Source organism: Bombus fervidus, chromosome 16, assembly GCF_041682495.2.
Source record: "Bombus fervidus isolate BK054 chromosome 16, iyBomFerv1, whole genome shotgun sequence".
Taxonomy (NCBI): Eukaryota; Metazoa; Arthropoda; class Insecta; order Hymenoptera; family Apidae; genus Bombus; species Bombus fervidus.
In genome coordinates, this window is record NC_091532.1 from 9,546,116 (window position 1) to 9,572,171 (window position 26,056).

General features: G+C 38.1%; 2 protein-coding genes across 4 annotated transcripts in view; one reads left to right on the forward strand and one right to left on the reverse strand.

Moving 5' to 3' along the window:
* Fstl5 (follistatin-like 5) overlaps nucleotides 1-18,884 on the forward strand; it is a 54,105-nt gene extending 35,221 nt beyond the window's left edge. The window contains exons 3-17 of the mRNA XM_072019434.1: nucleotides 3,817-3,952; nucleotides 5,832-6,071; nucleotides 6,584-6,768; nucleotides 6,849-6,983; nucleotides 7,070-7,202; nucleotides 7,376-7,536; nucleotides 7,695-7,818; nucleotides 7,888-8,181; nucleotides 15,825-15,946; nucleotides 16,165-16,302; nucleotides 16,393-16,608; nucleotides 16,692-16,842; nucleotides 16,929-17,129; nucleotides 17,207-17,353; nucleotides 17,426-18,884. Of these exons, the coding sequence (XP_071875535.1) occupies nucleotides 3,817-3,952; nucleotides 5,832-6,071; nucleotides 6,584-6,768; nucleotides 6,849-6,983; nucleotides 7,070-7,202; nucleotides 7,376-7,536; nucleotides 7,695-7,818; nucleotides 7,888-8,181; nucleotides 15,825-15,946; nucleotides 16,165-16,302; nucleotides 16,393-16,608; nucleotides 16,692-16,842; nucleotides 16,929-17,129; nucleotides 17,207-17,353; nucleotides 17,426-17,655 (2,613 nt within the window). The 3' untranslated portion in view covers nucleotides 17,656-18,884. The remainder of the gene's footprint in view (nucleotides 1-3,816; nucleotides 3,953-5,831; nucleotides 6,072-6,583; nucleotides 6,769-6,848; nucleotides 6,984-7,069; nucleotides 7,203-7,375; nucleotides 7,537-7,694; nucleotides 7,819-7,887; nucleotides 8,182-15,824; nucleotides 15,947-16,164; nucleotides 16,303-16,392; nucleotides 16,609-16,691; nucleotides 16,843-16,928; nucleotides 17,130-17,206; nucleotides 17,354-17,425) is intronic.
* Nucleotides 17,798-25,802, reverse strand: LOC139995720 (uncharacterized). Of its 3 annotated transcripts, XM_072019433.1 has the most exons (15): nucleotides 25,651-25,802; nucleotides 25,322-25,540; nucleotides 24,555-24,789; nucleotides 24,345-24,454; nucleotides 24,252-24,284; nucleotides 23,856-24,136; nucleotides 23,507-23,777; nucleotides 22,691-23,418; nucleotides 22,166-22,438; nucleotides 21,277-21,534; nucleotides 20,388-20,696; nucleotides 20,070-20,287; nucleotides 19,877-19,993; nucleotides 19,676-19,794; nucleotides 17,798-19,596 (listed from the first exon to the last, which is right to left on the reverse strand). In XM_072019433.1, exons 3-15 carry the CDS (start codon nucleotides 24,761-24,763, stop codon nucleotides 19,424-19,426), a joined length of 3,099 nt encoding a protein of 1,032 aa, XP_071875534.1. In that variant the 5' UTR covers nucleotides 24,764-24,789; nucleotides 25,322-25,540; nucleotides 25,651-25,802; the 3' UTR covers nucleotides 17,798-19,423. The 3 variants fall into 3 exon arrangements, with proteins under 3 accessions (XP_071875534.1, XP_071875532.1, XP_071875533.1); XM_072019431.1 differs by having other exon boundaries at nucleotides 24,252-24,454; XM_072019432.1 differs by lacking the exon at nucleotides 25,322-25,540 and having other exon boundaries at nucleotides 24,252-24,454; nucleotides 25,651-25,766.
* Nucleotides 25,803-26,056: the final 254 nt, after the last annotated feature.

The window sequence follows — 26,056 nt, forward strand, 5'->3', positions numbered from 1 at the left end:
AATAGAAAGAAACAATTCCAAGTTGACATTGCACAATCTTGAACGAAACTCAAGATCTCTCCAAAAATATCTCCAATTACATGCTTCGTCACTCGAAACTCTAATCCCCTATAAATTTTGCAACCATGCTATATCGTTTTCACAATATCTTAAATCCCTCAAAAATCGTAAAACCTCAAATTGACATTGGGACCGAAGAATTCCCAGAGAATCTCGAAGTTAAGAAGATGATTACAGACTATCTTAAAGTCCAAAGGTCCGTCATGAGATCAAAGTATATCGGCTCATCTTACAGTATCCTGAGATGGTTTACCCTCTAAACCATCTCATGGTTGAAGGCAACGTATTGTTTGGGTTTAGGAACGTTGAATTCAGAATGACCGAAACACAACCCTGGGGGTAGATTAAGATGAGTCTCGACCACTAGGTAGTCCATGACAAGTTCTTAACCCTGAGGCAGTCCAAGAAAGGTTCTTTCAACACCGAGATTGTCCTTGACAGTCCCCTCAAGCCTGAGATACTTTCTGGCAAATCCCTCGACTCTGGATTCGCCACGAAGCCCTCGATCTTAAAGCGATCTGTGGTAGGTTTCTCAACTCTAAACTGATCCAATTTGAATCCTTTGACTCTGAGACAACCTCGGTGTTATCAATTCATATCGCGTTATATTATCAAATCCATGCATTAGAATTACATACGTTGTCCTTCTTCCTTTATCGTCAGAATAGAACAGCGGTATAGCAGAATAGAATTTCTTCGCTACTTTTAATTCCCTGGAGAATCTAGTCCAAGTTATATCACATAGTCCGTTTCTCAAGTTCTCTCCTTCTATCGGAACCTCCGGAATCACAGCATGGACATCTGACTTGCCATCATTGCTGCACGAGCGGCTGTGCTGACCATTCCGCTAATGTTGACCGGAAGTGTTTGTTCTGATGCATGTGCACTAGTATGCTGGACACCACTTGTCTCATGGATCGTGTAGCGTTGTAGTCCAACATAATTGTTGGCGTGCCAGAATTTACCCAACGCATAGGTGGTTGGATCGGTGCTGGCATTTGTCCCGTGTACGTCCTCCAACATGCGAGGATAATTCGCTTCACGGCCTGAAGCGGATTTGATTGCACGACACCCATGATAAATGTAAATGCAAACAACGTCTGACAACTGAATTCGAGCGCTGCAAACTGGCTAATTTCCATAGCTGGTTGTTCTTCTGATTTCGATCCTAACGATCTTCTCAGACAACTTTCGCTCGACTGCGTTCCATCCGCAAATAATCTTCTCCCACTGCTATTACTCGTGGTTCGTCCGAGTAATATAGTATTATCAATTAATTATCGTTCAAGAAGTTTCAAGCTCACAGTAAACACGAAACGTTCGTACGCGACATTTCATTATCTCGGGCGAAAATAATGGCACGGTAATTTCGTATAAGGGGCGTACTTACGGGCGTTTTTCGTGGCAAGGAACATTCTGCTATTACTTCTAATACCCGAACTAGTTGCCTCCAACTTACCTCTTAATGAACGTCCAAACGTAAACCTGTAACACCTTTTCGTTACATTCGCTTCAAGTTCGCCTCTTATACCGATTACTTCTTTGACAAAGAGCTGAAAATTTCCTCCAACGAAGGTTCGAACGAAATGGAAGGGTCCTCCACTTTCGCGCGATAAAATTGCACCGATTTTCACGAACGTGGAACGTATTGTTAAAATCCCGATACGCCGTCGGCTGCACTGTAATCAATGGCATCGGCCACGCTGACAGCGTTAATCGATAATCCAAAATAACACGCGTTAATACGGCAAGTCGTGGAACCAACGAAATAGCTGGTCGTAATTGGATCGGACACAGTGTCGGACGTATCTACCGAACGTGTGAATGTATCCTTGCCTCGAGTGAAATCGTAATTTTTCCAAAACGAATTGGCTGTTTGCGTTCAGGTGATCAATTTGATAAAACTTCGTAGGAAAGTGTATGAAATACGGCTCGAAAGCTGAATGATACGAGAAACGGAAATCGCTAGTCAGATCTCTAATTTGTGTGATAAATAAAATGTACTAAGAAGCACATCACTCGATGAATTCGAGTAGTGGTACAGGATTTATTAGATGTCGTTACAACCAGGATCTTTCTTCGGTGATTTGTTTTTAGATAATTACATTGTGAAAGTCTAACTTTCTGCGGTTAGATGCGCTTAATATTATCTAGCATGCAATCGATCAGACGTCGTGTAAAAAATGTTATAAATCAAATATTAATTCTTAATAGGTAAAATAGAACGTGTACTTGAATAAAATCTAGCCATTTAATCGATCTTTACGTTATTGTTAATGGACACGATTTTTTTGTATCATGATCGATATCGCCAACCAGATATCGTCACAATATCGCACGAGTTACATTATCTGTATTTTTCTCATGATGAAGATAAAATATTAAAATTGAAAATACGAAATCTGCGGGGCGGTGGCACGAGAAGAGACGAGTATGTTTAGAAAATATGTTTAATGAAAAAAGCAACGGATCCAACGTCAACCACAAGAATTAGAGAAGGTGCTTGAAGTTTAATGATTCTTAAGGACGAGTTCTCAGACTATCTAAATTAATTCTTAAAGTTCCTTCCCAAAAAGTTATTCTCCCTAGCGGCCGGTAATTTCAGGGAGTAATTGAAAACACCCGTTCCGTGAATGAACAATTTTAGGCGACGCTAATGGAGATACGGAATGCCGTGGTGTCCTCGTAAATTTCCTCGTGAAATAACGCGGTCGCGAGAATGAATGAATCCTAAAACTACCTATATTTTTCGATGTCGTTCTGATATTTCAGCTTCGTATATTAACCCCTTGCTGAACTTCCGAGTATCCGGCGAGCTTGACCGATCGCTTTGAGATCTCCGCCAACCAATTTCTGTTTTCTTTTTTGTCTTTCTCTGAACGATGCGACAACCAACCAAACTATATCCTATGGCGTTCCGCTGTATGAAAAATCGAACAGATAGAAACCTGGATGCTCGATCCCTCTTTCCAACGTGTTTGTCTCTCGATATTGATACTTTATCATCTTTCATTCCAGGCAAGAATTTAACGTCGGATGAACGTCAAAGACCGAGGATCTCTTTATTTTTCGTCGAAATAATCATGAATGGAAGTAATACAGATCAGAAACAAAAGGATTTCATCGTGTCTCGAAACAATTTATTTGTTTCCTTTTTCTTTTTTTTTCTTTTCTTCTTATTTTCAATCAATTAAATAAGGTACAATTAACAAGAATAAGAAATAAAAGTCTTTTGGTAGTAAAGAACGAAGCAATCTCCTTTACGAAACATCTTCCCAGCGGTTTTTTTAACAAGATTAATTTTCGTAGCGGATGATGTATTGTATCAACAACGACTCGAGCACAAAAGAAATTACTTGGTAACAAAGTTTACTAATAACGATTCGTTCCTTCTCTTCTCGCCGAGTTCGACTTTTTAATAAAAATGGAAAGTAATAGCGGCTCGTGGCAAGTCGGTCCGGCCTGGTCAAACTCGAACGAAATTCCGTGTGTTCTTAGAAAGAGCATGATACCGTGACACAATGCACATGTATGTATACTAGCCAGCTGCATCATCGACAATGGGTAAAGTGCTTTACTCTAATTTTCATTAACGATGCACTTTTTCCAAACTCGATCGTGCCTAATCTGAACTGTCGATCGTGCCTTCCATCGATTCGCCCTGCCAACCGTACACGAGCCTGTTTCTTGACCCTCTCGCGTCTTTAACCCAGTTTTCTCTGCGGTTCTTACGTATGCATTTTTCATTCCTTTCAGCACTCAAGGCGACACCGAGACTTTACTGTGGCCGAAAGCTACGATGCGTCATCCTCCAACAGTGACAGCCTTTCGATGACGATACCACCATCGATCGATCGGTCCTCGTTTCCTGAAGAATCATACCTTCCTGAAAGTAAGAGACGAAGGTTAATCTAATAGCTCGAAATTTCCACGTGAAACTTTATTCCGCTTTTTGTTCGTTAATATCCGTTTCGTTCGCTGTGTCTTATAAGAGGAAAAAAGAAGATCTATTAAAAAATGTTGTGCATCACGGATGCAGTAGAAAGGCAGCAAAGATACGTGTACAAAGTCGAGCCTTTGCAAAATTAACGTACAGCCGTCGTTCCTTCTTCCACGCGAGAGAAACGAAAATTGAAAAGCCAACAAACTGGCCGGCATGCCGGAAGAAATTAATGAACGCGTTTACACACAGCGTGCATTTGATACAGCTGACAAGAATAAAAAAAGAAAAAAGCGAAAAAGAAGCTGGTCATTCCCGTCATCTGTACTGTGAACTGCTTTATTCGTGGTTACGAAATTTCTAAAGCAAACTTTCGCGTTATTCTTTCGTCGACGCAACTGCTTTTCCCGCGAGTCTCGTTCAACATTTCTTAATTAAGTGATTATTCCGATGAATGTATAATTTTCAGCACATAATGGCGCTATTCGAAGACCAGATTTTCGCGTTCTCGCCCTCGAACGATAGCCGTTTAAAATGGAAAACGAAGAAGCGTCGTCGGCAAACGAGACCCATTTGTTTATGCTGTTTTAACCAAACGTCGTCCGTCATTCGAGAAAAGGGATTTATAAGTACTGTATTTTCTGGATAAAGAACACCATAAAGAACACCACGCCGGTGATAGTCAGCGCACCGAAAATTTGAACGCCTATCGGGACCTTCATGGTCATTTTCTTTTCCTGTTACTCCCGTTATCTTGATTATTCCTCGGGAGATCTCTCTTTTATTTTTCGTTCTTTCAAACTAAACGATACGCCACGAGAATCGCGTAAAGAACAAACCCAAGGATTAATATTAACGCGACTATGTAAAATAACGCGCACATCGCATATTAACTTTATCCGGTTAAAAAATAAATTTAATTGTACGCACCGACTTGCACTCAACTTCGCATCGCAGAAATAAATAAATAATATTGAAATACGTGTACATATATCGATATTGCCTGTGATTACTTTGAACATATCCATTGAAATCAAAACGCAGCTCGACACAACAGCGACAACCGGTTCAATTATCGATGATATCACGATATTAAATACCAGAAAACGATTGAATTTGTATAAACATAAAGACAGTCGATATGTTATTATAATCGCTGATATAATAACTCGAAGCTTTGCCGTGAATTTTACAAATTCGAGTGCTAATTAGCGTCAGTCATGACTGGTACCCGTATTAATTACAGCAAACACGCGTATGAAATATTTGTCCTGCATTGTTGACCAGAACAAGTTTCAGGCAGAATTTATCTGTCGACGTTTACCAATAATTCAACGCTACGTCTCTGTCAAACGAGTGTAACATATAAAACTCGAAATAACCCGAAACAGGGAAAAAATACTCGTCCAGTTTCGAGCCGCGATTCTTTTTTAATACGCGTCCCCTTCTCTGTCAAAGCCGTAACAAGAGGGCTCGAAATCTGGACAAGACCACGGTAATAAAATATTCGAGAGAGTCTCTTTGATGAACGAACTCAGGCCAAAGACAAGGAGATCGCAGATTCCGTAACGCGAAGCCACTAAAAAGAAAGAGGAAAAGGGACGAACTACCTCGTAGCCAAAAGATTTAAATAACTTTAACCGCGAGAAGATTTTCAAGGATCTCAAAGCCTCGAATTCAATTCAGAACAACTTGAAATCGTGTACCAGCGCGCAACGATCGGAAAAAGCAAATCGCACGTGTATTTGCGGAATCAATCGCTCGGGGATAACTTTCGATGTTGTTCGAAGCCCATGGCGAAATCGTGATGTCTCCCTTATTTTTCTCACAGGCCCACATCCGATCGATCCTTGCGTGGCAAAATATTGCGGAATCGGCAAAGAATGCGAACTGTCGCCAAAAACCAACACCATCGCCGTGTGCGTTTGCATACGAAAATGCCCGCGAAGGCATCGACCAGTTTGTGCCAGTAATGGGAAGATCTACGCGAATCACTGCGAGCTACACAAAGCTGCCTGCCACTCTGAATCGCCGTTAACCAGAAGCAGACTGATGCGATGTCTACACCATGGTAAAAATCTTATCTTATTTCATTACAAATTATTATCGAAGTTCTTTAACTATTCTCGAACTCTTTGTACTAATTAACTTTGACACATCTATCAGACTGCTTAGATTCTTTCAATTGTTTCTTCTATATTGTTATTATTAGACTATGGATGTTAGTGGAAATTTTGATTGAAGTGGAGCTTACGCAAAAATCGATTTAACCTACCAAATATTTTAATAAATACTATATTATGGATATTTTATATATCTTTGCGTATCATGTGCATTCCGTGTAAGTATCTCTACACTTTTTAATTTCTTTATAAATGTCTGCAGTCTGGTTACTATCGAAATCTCAAACCTTATGAATCGTTTGTGTAATGTTGCAACTAGTAAAATAAATTACAGTATAATTCGTCGATCAAATTTTAGAAGAAAATATTCCACTCGCATTTAAATTAGATAAAATGTTAGAGCTAATGTGATTAAATTCGAGCAACATTTTAATCCAAAATCTCGCCTTTCTGAATCCAGACATCGAAAACGCTCATATTCGAAGAACCTTACACATGAATAGAACATCCCCTAAAACGGGCAGGATCGTTTCTTATCCAAGATCCAGAAGCCGAAAGAAGGGTGGTTTGAAGGATAATTTGATATCAGAGAAGAACGACTCGGACTCGAAGGAGTGCTCGAATCAAGAATACGAAATAATGAAGGTAAGAGGAGATATCTAGTGAAACGTCGCTTATAGTATTCGATCATTGAACGTTGTGCAATTATATTACTTCCATTCCAGGATAATTTGCTACTCTACAATCACGCGAGATTAATGTCCCAAGATAACCACAGCAAAGAATACCTTGTCAGTATAATGTTTTCTCACTATGATCGGAATAATAATGGCAATTTGGAACGCGAAGAATTAGAACAGGTAACTTTCTTCTATTTTACTTTCTCCACGATAATCAATTTAATCGATGATCGTATGTATTTTATGTGACAAATGGTAATTTGTAGTTCGCGGAGAATGAAGACTTGGAAGAATTATGCAGAGGCTGCAATCTCGGTCACATGATCAGCTATGACGATACGGATGGCGATGGAAAACTGAACGTGAATGAATTTTACATGGCGTTCAGCAAACTTTACAGTAAGTATTCTTTTAAACTACTCGACCTAACGATTGTAGCCACAAGTTTTCATCTTTTTGAAGGTTCAGTGATATTTTTCGTTTAATAACGAAAGCCAAGATACGTGCATTTATATAGAATTAAGATCTTTACATACGTTTAGTATCTTTTAAACTAGCGCAATCGTTTATAGGTGTCTCGGTGGTATCTCTGGACAAGTCCCTCGAGATAAACCACATATCCGCGAGGGTAAGCGATAATGTGGAAATCAAATGCGATGTCACGGGAACACCGCCACCCCCGTTAGTGTGGCGACGCAATGGGGCTGATTTAGAAACGCTAAACGAGCCTGAGGTACAATGAACAAGTAACAATTTCTTTAAAAAGACGACCATTCTTCTTTTACATATCTTTGTAATAAATAGTTCGATAATAATTTAATAATTGTCATAGACAAATGAACTTTCATACTTCAACGATAATAAATCTGTAATTACTTTTTTCTTCGGTAGATTCGAGTGTTCAACGATGGCAGTCTTTATCTAACGAAAGTGCAACTGATACACGCTGGAAATTACACTTGTCACGCAGTTAGAAATCAAGACGTTGTTCAAACTCATATCCTAAGTATTCGCAGTAAGTATTATGAATATTGCAAAATTCGTTAACGCAAGAATGATCATTTTTACGAAATTACTTTTTAAGCTATTCCCGAAGTGAAGGTAACACCGCGATTTCAAGCGAAACGTTTGAAAGAAGAAGCAAACATAAGGTGTCACGTGGCTGGTGAACCTCTTCCACGAGTGCAGTGGTTGAAAAACGACGAGGCACTGAACCATGATCAACCGGATAAGTACGATATCATTGGGAACGGTACTAAACTCATCATTAAAAACGTTGATTACGCCGATACTGGAGCCTACATGTGTCAAGCTAGTAGTATCGGCGGTATTACCAGAGATATCAGTAGCTTGGTGGTTCAGGAACAACCTACTCCAAGTAAGTCACTTATTATGTGTATATATAAACCTGTTCTCCTTCTATACGTTAATATAAAGCAAAAAATAAATAGTCTCTCTGTCTAGGACATATAATTATATTCGCAAATATAAATATATATATATATATATATATATATGTCGGAGATGAAAGGACAACGGGGTCACCCGTTGGAATTGCTTGGAAAAGCCTCAATAGCATTCACGAAATAACCCAGACACAGTCATTCGAAACTTGAGACAATGAACTTAGGCTCGAGGCGACAACCGGTCGCCGAGCGTAGCCGCGGTCACGGGATGAACGTTCCACCTAACAGAAAAGTACCAATATTATGAGACACACGTTGTATTAACAATCAAACCCTGGGCAAGAGCAATGTCGCAGTTATGCGAGTCTGCCTAGCAACGGTAGCAGTTTGTTGGTATCCCAGGCCAACGTTAAACAAAGCTAACGCAATCGTAAGGAGAAGAAAGTTTCCATTACTCTATTGTTCTTGTGATCTCCTTGGTGAGTGACACATCGTCTAGAGAGCAATATAAAGAGCGTCATAGCGAGCGATACTTTTGTGCATAGAAATTCTATTCTGAGTTTAATAAAGAGTGAGCCCGTGGACCGTGGATTCGCTATATCGAACCTAAGGTCATTGCCATTAGCGTCTAGTTACCGCGGTCACTGGTCGATCTTATTTCATCTGTATTCGTGTTAATAAACGTTATCTTGATTGTGAAACAACAATGAACAACCCAGGCGAAGATTCTTTACACGCCCATAATTCAAGCTCAAACAACTCTACTCCGACATATATATATATATATATGGCGGGTTGGCGTTAGCACTTGGGTTTGGGGCGTGTAAAGAATCTGCACCTGGGTCGCTCATCGTCATTGTACAATCGATGATATCGTTTATTGTCACAAATACAAGATAAACTACTGGCCTCAATACTCGAACGATAATGACAATGATCGTGGAGTCGATATAGCGAATCCATGGCCCACGGGATAACTGGTCTACTTTGCTTCAAAGTCTAAGTCGGACTCGACTTACTCCTCGTGATACAAGGATCGCTTGATTAACTCTTTGCTAAGACGTGGATTATTCACCAATCGTAAAAACACATTAGGTATCTAACTAATGAGACTGTAAGAAAGGGAATGACTTTCCGTCACGACGACGCTGCAGAGGAAAACTATGGTGAGGTGTGCCTAAGGGCATGAGGTCATCGGATTCGTCGGAGAAAGCCTCCGCTCGGAGGGTGAGGGAAATAGACGTTGCTGTTAATTGGTTAATTTCTATGTTGGCGGTTAGAAAAGGATGCTACCCGCTCTTGAGAGAGAGTTCCTAGCGGAAAGCATCGTACGTGAGGAAAGCAGATTTCCCGTATCTTCCCGCAATAGGTGACAGATTTACGGGCTAATAGAACAAAGTCTGTTTGCCAATCTGAAGGACTTTAATTAACTAAATCCTAAGATTTGTAACGGTTCCTCAGGCTATCTGAACATAAACTGTGAATGATACATCGGCATCTGGCGATCATCTTATTCAAAGAATGGGGTCTGTGTGTGGCGAGCCACGGGGCCGTTGGAATGTTTTATTGTCAAGTGTCGGTACGGCCAATTCTTTAAAGGAAAGCTATGTAACTTCATATCTCTGTTAGGTGGAACGTTCATCCCGTGACCGTGGCTACGCTCGGCGACCGGTCGTCGCCTCGAGCCCAAGCTCATTGTCTCAAGTTTCGAATAACTCTGTTTAGGTTATTTCGTAATTGCTACAGCATTCGGGTTTTTCCGAGTGATTCCAACGGGGGGTCCCGTTGTCCTTCCATCTCCGACACGGCCATCCTGACTATCACACGTCCTCGGGTGTATCTAGAATATTGAGTTTTACCAATGTTAGACTCAATATAACTGATATCGTTTACACTTTAACTCGGTGTCAAAATAGTTCAAGGGTCCAGTTTGACAACAACAATTTTGAGCAGATGTTTGATAAGGAAGGAGTTAAAAAAGAGAAGAAATTCGCAACGCTATAATTAATATTCGAAGTACTAGTTGCATTCTGTGAGTTATCAGTCCAAGCGTAATGGCATAATGGACCATACTCGGTCTCGCACCTCGACGGCTCTCCTTCTCTGGATCATGTTACCACACTGATCGTTCGTGAGCACACTATGTTAGATGTTATTACCGTAGTGCCACGAAACCATTGAACCTCATCGCATCGCCCCACTGGGCACTCGTGCGAACACTATGTTAGACGTTATTATCATAGTGCCACGAAAGCATTGAACCTCATCGCATCGCCCCACTGGGCACTCGTGCGAACACTATGTTAGACGTTATTATCATAGTGCCACGAAACCATTGAACTCATCGTATCGCCCCACTGGGCACTCGCAAACTCATTCTGTTAGGTGTCGTGGTCAAAATGATCCTCTGAGGCTGGGGCACTCGCATCGCCATGGTCACTACTCTCACCACAGACGTCCAACTCAGTAGTAGCGCAACTATCCGGCATTTTCTTCAGCCTATCATGGCTGTATTTATACGACCGCTTGCCGTCTAATGTCTTTAAAGTGTATCTCTATCTCCTTCCAAAATTTGTGCTATTACAAATGGACCCTTAAATTTCGGATCCAACTTCGTTTGGTTCCTTTCCTCATTTTTTTTTAGTACAAAGTCACCGAGATTGAACCGAATTACTTTGGCTTTTATTTTATCAAATCTTGCTTTCTCGTACTTAGCGCTGTCCTCTATATTTTATATGGCCTGTTGTCTTACGTTGGAGATGTTTACTTCCTTTTCCTCGATATTTTCAGGTAGTAATAACCCATAGGGCATTGCTGTTTTACCAATTAATAGTTCTAGGGGACTCGATTTAGTCACACGATTGATGGTGCAGTTCAAGGCTAATTGAATTTCACCGATCGCGTCTTGCCAGGATCGTCCGGTTGTCTCTACTGTCGTAAACATATCTTTAATGTCCCCATAATACGCTCTACCTGTCCGTTCGCTCTACTAGCACCAGTTGCTATTAGGTGAAGTTTAATTTGTTTACCCTGACAAAACTCTTGAAATTCCTTACCGGTAAAACATCGCCCTTGGTCCGCTATTATCCGAGAGGGGCTGCCGAATAGGAATATGGCAGATTTGAGTGCCTTAACGGTGCTAAGAGAATCTATCTTACGGGTATGGTGTAAGTATACAAATTTAGTAAAGGCATCGATTAAGACAATGACGTATTCTTTCGAATCATTCTTGCCGCTCAGTTTTCCCGTTAGATCTATGTGAATCGTATGCCAGGGTATGCTGGTCTTAGGTATGGGATGTAACTCGGCTTGTATTTTGCCTGAATTTGCCTTAGAAATCTGACAAGCATGACAGTTCTCTACGAATTTACGAACGTATTTCGCCATTCCTTCGAACCAGTAATACTCGTACAGTTTCTCGAACGTTTTATCCCAACCTAAGTGCATAATCGCCTGGTGTATGTGGTTAATGACGGACCACCTAAAGCCTCTTGGTACGATGAGCAGGCAGAGGGTCCTGCCTCTCCTTTGTATTTTACGGTAAAGGATACCGGATCGTAGCTCGTATGTATTCGCGATGCCTTCCGCGAGCTCGTCGTTTTTCAATTTATTGGCGATTTCAGAAATTTGAGGGTCGCGACGTTGTTCCGCTAGAAGCCAATCCTTTGAGATTTCGGTGAGATTGATTCTCTTTTCCTTGATCTCGCTAATAGGGGTACGGTCGATGTCGACAGGGTTACGCGTAAAGAAATCTACGTGGGTCATGTGTTTACCTTCTCGGTACATGATGTCGAACGTGAAAGTTTGCAGGTAGGCCCACCACCTATAAACCCGGTCACTCAGATTTACTTTATTGCGGGCTGCCTTCAACGAATTGCAGTCAGTGACAACGAGAAATTCCCGTCCGTGCAGATAGTGGCGAAAATATTTAACGGCGTTTACAACTGCCAGCGTCTCTAATTCATAAGAATGATACCTGGATTGCGCGGGGCTCGTTTTCTTGTTGTAATATTCTATTACCCGACTTTGACCGTTAATCTTGTACATTAAAATAGCCCCATATCCATCTGAACTAGCGTCAGTGTGTAACTCTATCGGGTAGTTCGGGTCGAATATTGTTAACACCGGCTCGTTAGTCAGGACGGAAATTATTCTTTGTCTTATACTTTCGTGCCTATCAGTCCAAATTAAATTTTTACTACCGGAAGTAAGTGCATACAGCGGTTTCATTACTTGCGAAAATTTAGGAACGAATTTTCGAAAATAGGAGGCTAAACCTATGAACTACCTAAGTTGGGTGACTGTTGCTGGTGCAAGTAAAGAGCTCAGGGCTTGTATTTTACCAGGGTTGGGGCGAACTTCTCCGTTGTCAATTACGTACCCAAGATAAAGTACCGACGTCTTTAAGAACGAACATTTCGAGAAATTGAAGGAGAACCCGGCGCTTACGAGGGTATTTAGTACGATGTACAATCTCTCTAGGGCTTGGTCTACCGATTCCGCAATGATTAGGACGTCATCCAGATAGACGACAGCGTAAGAGTATCCGAGGTCACCCAAAGCGTTGAGAATGGCCCTCTGGAAAACGGACGGTGCATTTTTTCAATCCGAACGGCATCGTTAGGTACTTGTATTGCCCATCAGGGGTGACAAACGCTGTATACTCCGTCGAATTGGGGTGAATGGGTATTTGATGGAACCCGCTTGCCACGTCCAGGCTAACGAAGTATCTCGCCTTTTGCTATCTCGCGATTTGGTCTGCAATAAGAGGTAGGGGATACCGGTCCGCGACCGTATTTTTATTTAGTTCCCGGAAATCCACACACAACCTATCCGAGCCGTCCTTCTTCTTTACGAGTAGCATAGGGCTCGCGAACGATGAGTTACTAGGCCTTATGATTCCCGCCTTAATTAATTCGCCTATTCGCTCGCGTACTATGTTTCGCTCCACCTCGCTAAGTCTATAGGGGCTTCTTTGTACGGTGATGTTAGGGTCGATCAAACGTATTTTCAACTGTCCCGTCTTTACGCGTGTACGCGGGAACCCCGAAATAAACGAACTCTTAAATTCTTCGAAAATGGAAATCAATCGGTCTCTGTCTTCGCCGAGCACCTCGGTGTCGAGTTCGTTAATATCAATTTTGTTTTCGACAGTTTTATTACAACTATTGACGGCCTTTGCCCTGCTAATAGTGAGACTATTTTGGGAAATGTTAAAACCTTGGCTTAGGATCTCGCGGCCTATTATGATTTCGCACTCTAGATAGCTATCATCGAGGATATGGAAAGTTATCTCCAACGCAAAATCGTTGATGCGCACTACGGACGAAACTTGCGATGTGCAGTTAATGCGATTATTTCCTATCCCTCGCATTACTACTACGTCGTTCTTTTGCCGGAAAATTTCGAGGCTATGGACTCTCTAATTAGCGAACATTCGGCTCCAGAATCGAAACAAAATGAAAACGACTCACCCAGATAGCTTAATTTACCCCACCACGCGGGAGTTGACTCGACGTTCGTTATCAGAGTCGCGGTTTGTTTTCCGCAGTAACGGGCAGTTAGGCGCGATATGGCCCTCCTCGCGACATTTGAAGCAGGACACCTTGGACGATACAGCTGGTCGGCTTCTCTCCGGGCGTCGTGTAGCCTCCTGTCTCTCGGTCTTCATCCTCGTACGGCACTCCGCTATTTTATGCCCGGGGACACCACAATAATGACACTTAATCCGGGGGTCAGGCAGCTTCCGTCGTTTCACTTCGGGGTCCGCCGATGGACTTCTTGACGAAGACGCCAGCCTCTTCTTGTGAAAAGCGTTCATTTCCGTCGCAAATTGGTCCCGAGTCTTGACGTCGCTTGTAAGCGCTACCTTCTCGACACGCTCGTCGCGCAAACTCAGATGATGAAGAACGGTGGCGTTGACTATTTCAACTGCTGTCAGATGATCCCACCTTGCTCGCCTGACGCATACCATAGGCTCCCATGGATTCACCCTCCAGCTGAGATTCGGCCAGCATCTTCATTAACGTTGAGGTTGCCGTCTCTTTCCCACCGAAACGCGCAAAGAAAAGTTCTTTAAACCTTGCCCAAGTGAAGTCCGCGTCGACCGGTATCTACGTGAGCCACTGCGAGGCAGTGCCCTTTAGCGCATGGCTTACGGTGAAAAATAATTCGTCGCTTTGAATGGGCCTTCTCTCCATGAACCGACTGGCGGTTAAGCACCATGCGGCTGGATCGGCGCCTGCGTTTTCGGGATTGAATTCTGGTAAGGGTACTTCCTTCGGTTCCACGCTCACACTTTGTCCTCTCGATTGATTCATGATGGCCATGAGCTGGTCCAACGTTACAAATGGCGACGATTCCACTTCTGATGTCGGGTTGGCGTTAGCACTTGGGTTTGGGGCGTGTAAAGAATCTGCGCCTGGGTCGCTCATCGTCGTTGCACAATCGATGATATCGTTTATTGTCACAAATACAAGATAAACTACTGGCCTCAATACTTGAACGATAATGACAATGATCGTGGAGTCGATATAGCGAATCCATAGCCCACGGGATAACTGGTCTACTTTGCTTCAAAGTCTAAGTCGGACTCGACTTACTCCTCGTGATACAAGGATCGCTTGATTAACTCTTTGCTAAGACGTGGATTATTCACCGATCGTAAAAACACATTAGGTATCTAACTAATGAGACTGTAAGAAAGGGAATGACTTTCCGTCACGACGACGCTGCAGAGGAAAACTATGGTGGGGTGTGCCTAAGGGCATGAGGTCATCGGATTCGTCGGAGAAAGCCTCCGCTCGGAGGGTGAGGGAAATAGACGTTGCTGTTAATTGGTTAATTTCTATGTTGGCGGTTAGAAAAGGATGCTACCCGCTCTTGAGAGAGAGTTCCTAGCGGAAAGCATCGTACGTGAGGAAAGCAGATCTCCCGTATCTTCCCGCAATAGGTGACAAATTTACGGGCTAATAGAACAAAGTCTGTTTGCCAATCTGAAGGACTTTAATTAACTAAATCCTAAGATTTGTAACGGTTCCTCAGGCTATCTGAACATAAACTGTGAATGATGCATCGGCATCTGGCGATCATCTTATCCAAAGAATGGGGTCTGTGTGTGGCGAGCCACGGGGCCGTTGGAATGTTTTATTGTCAAGTGTCGGTACGGCCAATTCTTTAAAGGAAAGCTATGTAACTTCATATCTCTGTTAGGTGGAACGTTCATCCCGTGACCGTGGCTACGCTCGGCGACCGGTCGTCGCCTCGAGCCCAAGCTCATTGTCTCAAGTTTCGAATAACTGTGTTTGGTTTATTTCGTAATTGACACAGCATTCGGGTTTTTCCGAGTGATTCCAACGGGGGGTCCCGTTGTCCTTCCATCTCCGACATATATATATGTCGTTTATTAGTTATGTAGATAAATTAGTTACTTATTATGCATATGTATAAACCTGTTCTTCTTCTACATGTTGGATAAGGTAATATAATACGTATAACGCAGTATCAGTTAATGAAAAATAAAAAAGGAAAAGTAATTGTATTTGCAAATATGAAATATAGATCATTTATTGATCATTAATTTCGATAAATTAATAACAATTATGTTCTTATCTAGCGACCGAGAACGAAGAGCGGAGATTCTTCTCTTTCCACGAATGGGGCATTTTGGTATACGAACCGTCTGCTTGCCGACCACGACATGAAATTCGTTCTACGGATGTGATACCTGGTACACAGGTAAAATTAAACGTGTTATTAAATAATTGTCTGTTGTATAAACGATTCTAAGCTTTCATAGTCGAGATTGCTATTGTTCAATAAGTTTCCAGGTATAAGTTGCATTTTTATTCAAATATTACTGTTATTATATCGACGTTGTGAATACTTTCAAATATTTAATAATTATAAACGGTAGCCTGGACTAACAAATTTATATATTAAATTTCGTAACTTAGGAATACGTGTGTGGCATTAAGGGTGTCCCTTGTTCATGGGGACGCGCGATTAATGTAGCTAATCGATATGTGTACGTCAGTCAACCAGATAAAGATCGCGTACTTGTCATCAGTGAAATACAAATGGTTATAGTCGATGTGAGTAAATTTTAATTTGTCAATGTTGCTTCTATTCGTTAAATACAACTACTACGATTAAAAATAAATCTTACTCTCCTTATATATTAGGTGGTACCGACCGACAAAAACCCTGTTCAGCTCTGGTATGTTTGCTCTCTCGATCAAGTATGGATATTGAACTGGCGAAACGAGAAAGACATCGATGTAAAAACGGTGCAAGTAATAGAAGATGCTGCTCAGAAAAAAAAGCACCGAGCGATTCGACCAGAGCCTATCGATGCGCAATTTGATATAATCCAAAATATTTATATTCCTGAATCACAAGTAAGTCTCTTAATCATTGAAAATTATCATCTACTCTGAAACTACGTAAACGTAAGTATTACCATATACTTCTCATCTTTTAGGATATTGAGAACGTGTTCAAGTACGGTTACGTGAGTCATGCGAATCAACGTAACATGTATAAACTTGATTTAAAGAATATGAAATATACACGTAGCGCTGATTTAAGTTCTTATAATTGTGTTCCAGTGAATGTCCAATTTTCAGTCCTATGTGAGTAATTTATTTTAGTTATGTAAATTGATAAATGTTTGATAGATAACTGAAGCAATCTATAAATATACCTTACGATTTTTCAGATGGATTTGTAGTAATCGAATGTCAAGAACCGGTTACCAACCGACCAACAGGCCAATTGCTGTTAGATTATTTAACTGACACCGTTCTTGCATACAAACCAAATCTTTTAGGAAAACCAACTATTTCACCCGACTCTCGGCACCTTGTCACGTTAGACAAACAAAACACAGGCGTAACTCTAGTTGTACAAGAAGTATCATGTAACTAGAATTTATTTTTTCTTTATAAGATTATTAACGGTATTACTCATAACAATTAACCAATCCTTTTTTTTTAGCCGATGGTTTAAAATTCGCATTTGACGTAAAAACGACATTGAATATCAGCGATATCGCGCTCTATCCATCACAAACGACGCACGGTTATGATATTTACGCATCATCCATTGACAAAGAAAACATTCTCTTTCTTGATCTGTCCACCGGTATGATGAAAATTTTAAAACACAATAATATAATACTGCATCAAAATTTAGAACATTAATTTTTAACTATAGGTAAAGTGGAAATGATAACAGGCGTGGGTAAAGCAACGTCGCCTAATTTAACAAAATGGGGAAACCCTAATAGACCAATTGTACAAAGTGGCATATTTGGTAAATATATGGTCAGCCCATCTAGTGATGCACTATTCGTTTTAAATGGTGAAACCCGAACAATAAATTGCGAGATTGGAGGCCTGGAACATCCTGGAGCAGTGGTATGGTTTACAGTGTCTTTACATTAAACAATCGAAATTTTGACAACGATACACGGCGCGCATAGATAAAGAAAAGTAGCCAAGCACAGAAGAAACAGTGATATGTACATCACCATTTGAACAAAAGGGTAGAATAATTGTAGTTTTGTTAGGTTAGAGAAAGGAACGGTTGAAACAAATTTTGAGAAATATATTCTAACACCAACATACCATTATTCATGGTTATCGTTAAAATATCTAAAAAATTTCCGAGTACTGCTCTTCAATAATTAATGGCGTATTTTTGACACCATCGAGCAAATAAACGTTTTTGATCGTTACAATACAAATATTTATCGCGAAACATTTAACGATAAGATTTTTAATGTACATACCAAAGATCGACTTTTACATATATATTTAACGTACCTAATCATTACCTTATCGGTGGCCTTAGTTTCCCTCGATTTTGCATATCTCAATCTTTGTACTAATATATTTCTCTTTCGAATAAATTTTCGATGGCTATAAGAATACAATTACAATTCTTCCAAATAGCAATTAGAATAATGTTATTTCTTACCCAACATGTACTATAAATTATTAAAACCTAATATTATTGAATTCAATATAACAAAACAATTTAGAAATTTGGCGATTTTTATCTCTAACGATATATTAAGTTTTTCGTTAAATAATATCAAGAGATATTAATGTTATAGCCAAGGATTTGTCAATAACTTGTATATCGTAGCTAAACCAGTTGATTAGAAAACAAGAAACAATCACGAAATTACATAAATCGAATGAACACAAATATAATACAGTATAATCACTTCGTAGTTGACAGGTTTTAACCGAAAAATTAGAACCATTTCTTTTACGAAAATTTTTACAATAACCTATCCGCCAAAGACGTATAATACAGTCATCGGGCCACAAATAGTATATTAACAACGGGTATAATGATTATGTATTATAACGCATGCGTGTGTCCATTGTACACGTGAGAATACGAGCGCATATAACAAGTAAAATGAATACCTTGTAATAAAATTACAACAAAACTAATTTAATAAATAATCTGCAAATACAAATCCTTTTTGCTACAATGTACATGCAGATTATGAACATCTTAGCAGTCTTGTATCCATTCAGATAAAAAGGAAATAGTGATACAGTGAATGGTTACACTCCATCGTTAAGAATCGTATTTTTAAGTGTATCTAGCCATAACGTTCGCCTTTATTCACTAATAAATTACGTCTGTTCAAAACCTCAAAGTCTACTTTAATCACCTACTGTACAAATTCGACGTACGTTTACGCACTAATCTGGTATAAATACGCTTAGTTCTTCCCAAATTATCAACTCTTCCTTGCACAACTGCTGTTTTTCACGATTAATGTCATTAACAATCTGGTAATTACACTATACCTTTCAATTCAGTAAACAATCACCGATAAAATGCACGAATTTACCCCTAGTGATAGATACAATTGACAGTCAATGAATTTCCACGTGTATATCGCGCACGCTATACCATCTGTAAAATGTTTACTACGAATTGAACAGCATCAAATTGAATAATATAAGGAAGGAAAAGAGACACAGAGGCAGACCATGAACGAATTATTAGGAAAAATAGATCGAAAGATTTGTAAGCAGTTTTCCATTCAATATGACGTAGTTCGATCAACATATAAACGCAGCACCTTGTAAACTCTTCTCTTAATTTCCCAGTTACTCTTCTGTTTCTCACACTTTGTATATCACTGGCACTATCTATTTGCCAGTTTCTTTGTTCCAGCACTGGTTATATATTGCACGATTTTAAATTGGTCCCTTGCCGACTGTAAAAAAGTATATATGCGTTGCTAAAATCTTCCTCCTGAGGTTTTTGTTTGCTTGTAATTTCATCATTGTAGTAGTACCACATATCAGTGCGAGGATTTTTTGCGTATGCTGTATAGTGTCCAGCTGAGACCCCTTATAATACATTAACAATACATAAGAACATTCCTTACATCATTTTTAACTACAAATGAAATAAAGTGAAGATATATACCTCCGAAATGACAAACGCATGCATAAAGATCGTATAAGTGTTGTCCAACGCTCAAACCAACCAAGGGAAATGTAACTTTATCGTCTAACTTCATACTAGTACACTCATAAAATACAAATCTATAATAAACAAAATAAAATTATCGTATTTTATAGAACAAATTTTATCTTTACGTTGCCATACAATCAAAAGTAAACATACCGTTTCAAATATACTATAAGGAACTTGGGATATCTATGAACTGTGAGAGTTTTCGTAGCGCATCGATTTCGTTCGCATTTTGGGCAAAACCAAGGATTGTATTCGTCTAATGTTTCACTATAAAATATCATTTATTAGTTATTTGAAAAATTTGTGGAACTAAAAAATTTTAATCATTAATGATAAATTTTACCTTTGACTAAATGCTTGAAGACAATCATATAAAGACAAAGGATGATGAGGCCTTTGTTTGCTGACGCTAACATGATCAATGGGCGATGCAGTCTTAGGAACCTGTTCCGTATAACGTACAGCTAGAGTATCACCATTACACAAGATTACCATACCCGTTTCGGGTACACTGCACCCTGTACAATGTGTAGTATACATACAACGAGAACAATGATGCCCCTATTAAGAAAGGTACATTCGTTAATATATTTAATTCTATATCAAAAACTATTTATATTGAGATTAATATCCACAAAAAATAATAGATAGAGATTCTAACCTGTCCTGTAACAAAATGAAGTGTATAATTTCCTTCTTGTGGTACATTTTTTCTTACAATATCATACAAGTCCTTAGCGTTTACTCTTGAAGGTAATCTTACTAAATGCGGGTATCCAAAAAGTTTTGTTCCTTTACGATTGTTTGTCGTTTCATTTGTTGTATCATGTCGCAAAACCAATGGTACATTTAAGATCCTAATTGCAGGTCTTGGTCTACCTGTTTGATCTATTTTAATAAAGGATGATGCAGTCATATAGGTTGAACACATTGGACACATTTGCGGTTCCGTTTGATTTTTGAAGTAATTCTGTTAAATTAAACATAAAACAATAACTTAGAAAGTTTACATTGTAACATGTGAGATTTAAATATGTACTTAAAGTTCAATTTTTGCAATGTGATATGATTGTTAAAGGATAATATAATACCCTCAGTATACAGCAGCTTCAGATTAGTCTGAATTGAGTTCCAAAGTATAAATCTTTTGGCTTGCGGATTGTACTCAAATAGCGAATCATACGGGTTTCCATCTTTTCGTTTCCAAGTACCTCTACTTCGAGCGAAGTTTCCTGGGCTAATTGGTAACAAAAAGCTATTTCTGGTTCCCGTACGTACCCTTATGATACCGTCCGGCTAGAACGTTTATTGACTGAATCTCAGACCTTCCCGAGGTGAAAACGTGGTAACTATGTACCTTGCCTGTACACCCCTTCCGCTAGATTGAAGCTGCCGTTTTCATCATTGGGTTTACGTATTGTACCAATTACGATTATGCGAATAAAGTATCAATAATAATGTAAAAAAATAAATTAATAGGAAATTTTGATCGTTTAATGCTGTTCATTCTCGCGAACATATTATAAAAATTAAGCTACAGAATAGCCTACCTCAATACAAGTATCGCACATAACAAAGTTGCAACTATTTCCGCTATGCTTTTTCAAATCTCCGTCCAATTCTTCGAGACAAATTGTACATGGAATTTCTTCTCCCATAACTGTGCATTTTTGACAGGAATCAGCCTCCGTTATACGATCTCCACCACCGTCTGATACTGAAGTGTACGCATCAGGAGGTTCCGTGAGTTCAAAGGCATATATAGATCGATTTGTATCATTGATGTGTCTCAAGAGTGTATTGTCATCCTTAAATTTAAAACCTTGATGTACAATCCAACAATGACAATTCCGTCTAGTGTGATAAGTTACAGCAAACAAGATACATAATTCCCGATACCTACGGTGCAAGGGTAAAATAATATAATCGAGAAGTGATGGCCATAGTTGGCCAATAACAAGAAAGTATATAACGAAAACCAAATTAAACATATATAAAAGAATACAGAAACAAAGAAATTGAATCTGTGTGATGGAATGTAGCCTCGTAACTAAATTTTACGCTACGAGAATGTTCTTCCACAACATTTACTCTTGGAGAGCAGTATCAACGATTATCGAGACTACTCGATAAGCCGTCTTCTTCACCCTCCATAATTATTCTCGCATTAACATATAGACCCACGCACCGTTTTTCATGATATGGAATAAAAGTGAACTTTATTCCTAATTAAAACAAATAACTTGATACATCCTTAAAAAACATATTGGATTAAAGGATTATTCTAGTAACCTCATTATCCAAATATCTACTAAATCTGCAGACTTCTTTGAAATACCATAAACTCACAATGGACTGACTAAACGAATAAAAATTTCTTAATATATACATACATGCAATAGGAATTAGTTAAGGAGGAATTAAGCTCTATATGCTTACCAGAATCTTCGATATATGATTTTCTAAAACTTCGGCAAGTGCAATATTTCTTACTGCAATGTTTTCTTTGCCAAGTGTTTTTAGTAGCTCCTTCTTCAATTTCCCAATGCGTGATTGCTTATTTAATGAAACAACACACTTTATAGGTTGATCACCATTTGCGGGAACATATGTAACGTTTAATTGTCTTTCCATTGCATGGGGCAGCGGTACTGATAAATACATGAAAGGTTCATATGTAACAGAAACATGATTACATACTGCACAAACAACCTATAAAGGAAATATAACAATGAAAGTTATTTCAATCTTATATATAAATAACATGTATATTTGTAATTTAAACATTATCATATATCAGCAAAATGAGACCTGCTTTTTATGCTTTGCAAAGCAAGAAGGTATAACTGCTGAAGTTTAATATAGGAAACATTTTACGGTAAAAATCAATTATGTGTGTCAATTACCCCAACGCAGTCTCCATAATATGAAAATAAAGTATCATATATGATACAATAGATTTACCTTGCTTTTAAACTGTCCCTGGAAAGTATCAACAATAATACTTCTATTAGATTTTAAATGCTTTGCCCAATGTTTGTCGGCTTCAAGCTCATCTTGTGTCTCTATAGCGCTATTTCCATAGCTTTGTGACATTCGTGTACATTGAGAACTAATGCTTCCTTGACCATCACGTTTATGATTTTTTTCTTGATCATCCAGCCTCATACGTTTTACATTACATTTTTCTAAGCCATTATCATATTCTATATCAGAACCACTTGATGCATAATCTACACCACAATTGACTTTTTGAACATTGACTTCCTTTATTCTTTTGATACTGACAATTTTATTGTCAAAATCATGATTTTCCATTAGATTTGAATTGTCTAAAGGCATTCTACGAACATTTTCCTTTGGAAATTTTTGAGAATCATAATGAATCTCATTATTACATTCTTGTTGTGTTACTAAAAAGTTTGCATTGCTAGTTTTCGCTTCTTTATGAATATCATAAAGACCATGATATTTTGGTACATTTTTCGAAAGTTCGATTAATGTTTCCAGCCTTAACGAAGGTGTAACTTCACTTTTTTTTTCATCAACTTCATTGTGAATAAACGTACTTGACTTTGCTTCAACAGTTTCATCAGAATCAAGTGTTTCTTCATCATCTTCACCATCGTTCAAAGGCGATCCTCGTGGCGAATTTGCAATACTATCTAATTCACCTATTGGTGAACCTAAATCTAAAATCAATTAATTTTTATAATTTCTGTGTATGTACCATGTATATAATTTTTACTTATTATAAATCTATATTAAGTATATTTTTACCTCTTGGTGAACCTGCCATAGTAACATTAGGGCTATTTGGACATTCTGGTGATGGTAAGCAATCATACATTTCCAATATATCCGTATTACAATTGGAATTACTAGTGGCAGTGACTGGGGACATCATTTTCCCATTTAAATTCTCAATTGAATTAATAGAGTTGGCAGTGGTTGTAGATGAAGGAGTTTGACAATTTTTTGTACACTTTGCTGTATTCATTTGTTCATGTAAAGAATCCAGTAAAAGTGCAAGAAATTCTTGACAATCATGCTGTAGATTATTATTCATAATAATTATTTAAATTATGCAATAATAATTAAACAATCTATAAAAATATCTTATAATTACCTGTCTATTGTCTTTAAATTGTGAATGATACGCGCCTAATGTCTGTTTAAATTCAGTAGGCCTAAGGACACTATATTTCCCAGACCACATTTTGCCAAGAAGTACGCTAAAATGTGCCATCAATGATCCTGGAGGAGGTAGTTTTTCCCCCCTCTGCTGTAAATCCAAAAAATGTCGCAGAACAGGTGGTGTTGCAGTCAAACATTGCAAACCAGCAGCCATAAAGCAAGTATTACCAAGATTACGAAGACCACATACTCCAGCACGTAAAACTACATCTTCTATAACATAGAAACGCACAAAAATATTACTTATTCAATAAACTTAATAAAGAAATTCGTTTCAAAATGAAACTATTAGAAGTATATACATAAATACATAAGAATTTATACACACCCATGGGAGAATCATCTTGAGAATCTCCACCTTCTGAAAACAAATTATTTAGAGCTGGAGTACCGGGAGGTAAAAATGGGCCATACTCTATACCAGTTCCGCTATCACCAATAGGATCTGCACCAACATCTGTGAAATCATTTAAACCAGGTGGTGGTGGAAGTGGAATAGCATAATCTGATGTAGAACTATTTGCTTCAGTCCTATAACAAAAATGTTGATGTATATCAATATGATTTGTTATATATAGCAATATTATATATATTTATATATATATATTTGAACAAGTAATATTAATGATACCATGTATCTTCTATGCCCATATTAACTTCTGATGAAAGCAGTTTATCCTCTTGAAGAGTTAGAGTATGATCTAAAGAAGACGTCAGTGGGCTGAGACCAGTAGAATCTAACACCTCTGATATCTCTGCTACTTCAGGCAGATAAAAGATTTCAGACGATCCAATCATTGAAATATTTTCTACTTCTGAGACATCCACCTTATTGTCCATTCAGATAGTAAAATAGCAAGTGTTACCTAAAAGTATAATTATTACAAAAGAAAGAATCAATGTACATTTGTTAAAATCAACATTATATCTTCTTCTAACATAAATATGTTTTGTTCAAAAAGTTTTTCCATATTAATACTTTTTAAAATAATAAAAGCTTACATTTGTCTTAACAAAAATTCATGAAGTTAATAATTTATATGTATAACAAATACAAACCTAATATATATGAAAGTATAAATATCTAATACTGTAAAATATTACAATACAGAGTACATTTACTAGAAACAAAAAGGTTTTATAAGATTTATTTGTTGCTTTGTTTTTCTTCTATATTTTCTTTCTTTCTTTTTTTTTTTTTTTTTCTTTTTTTTTTTTTTTTTTTTTTTTTTGTTAATATAACATGCATTACTTAAGTATGTTTTATTTACTATAAAATTAACGATAAATAAACATGAACGAACATTACATGAAAACATAAATACCATTTCAAATTAGACTTTTGCAAATTATATTATATTACATAAAATCATCGAACAATACTTAAATCATCCTAACCTAAGACGTCGGGAACGATTACCGCGAATTCTTTGGCGTCCTATTCTTGTAAGCCGGAAAACTCCTTGAGGAACAATTATTATCGGTAACTGGATTTTTTTTGTCTTTTATAAGTAAGATTATGTTATATTGGCTAGTACACTGATCAATATGGAAGAAACTGAATTCTATAGTCTATAAAAGTACAACTAGACCTTGCCCACTCAAATCGTAATCATCCTGTAATGTTGTAATACCATAAATTCGATATAAATTTACACAGAAAAACCATACAATTTCATATTTAACATGAGTGCATAAAAGAAAAAACAAAAACAATATTTACTTACATTGCAGAAAATCCACTTTCTTCTTCGTGAAGTATCTATACCGCCATTGCAGTAAACGGCATGGTCAATGGATGCGTTAAAAAAGAAAGATTTACCTACGGCGCTTCAGGAAGTTGGCATATTTTCTAATTTATAATGTAGGTACTTCCTGCTTCCTAGGGAAATTTCATTTGCGCGCTTAAAATTGTATTTTACATTTGATAAAAGTTTTCGTTTCTACAAAAAATTATTTTATGAAAGACGATGTGGATATATCGAAAAACAATACATATTCCTTTTACTTCAAAAGAATTATATCTGATTATATATATAAGTAAACAAATTATACAGATACATATGTAAAATGTAAATATTTTAATAATGTTTTATTTTATATAAATGATTCAGAAGATCTAACTAGATCTAA

What these genes read in the sequence shown, in the direction of transcription:
- LOC139995720 (XM_072019431.1), bottom strand. Translation starts at nt 24,763, where the DNA reads ATGGACAATAAGGTGGATGTCTCAGAAGTAGAAAATATTTCAATGATT. An exon ending in TGTGCGATACTTGTATTGAG is followed by an intron (nt 20,697 to 21,276) that starts GTAGGCTATTCT and finishes TTAATTTAACAG; the next exon opens with AATTACTTCAAAAATCAAAC. An exon ending in ATGCGTTTGTCATTTCGGAG is followed by an intron (nt 19,597 to 19,675) that starts GTATATATCTTC and finishes ATGTATTATAAG; the next exon opens with GGGTCTCAGCTGGACACTAT.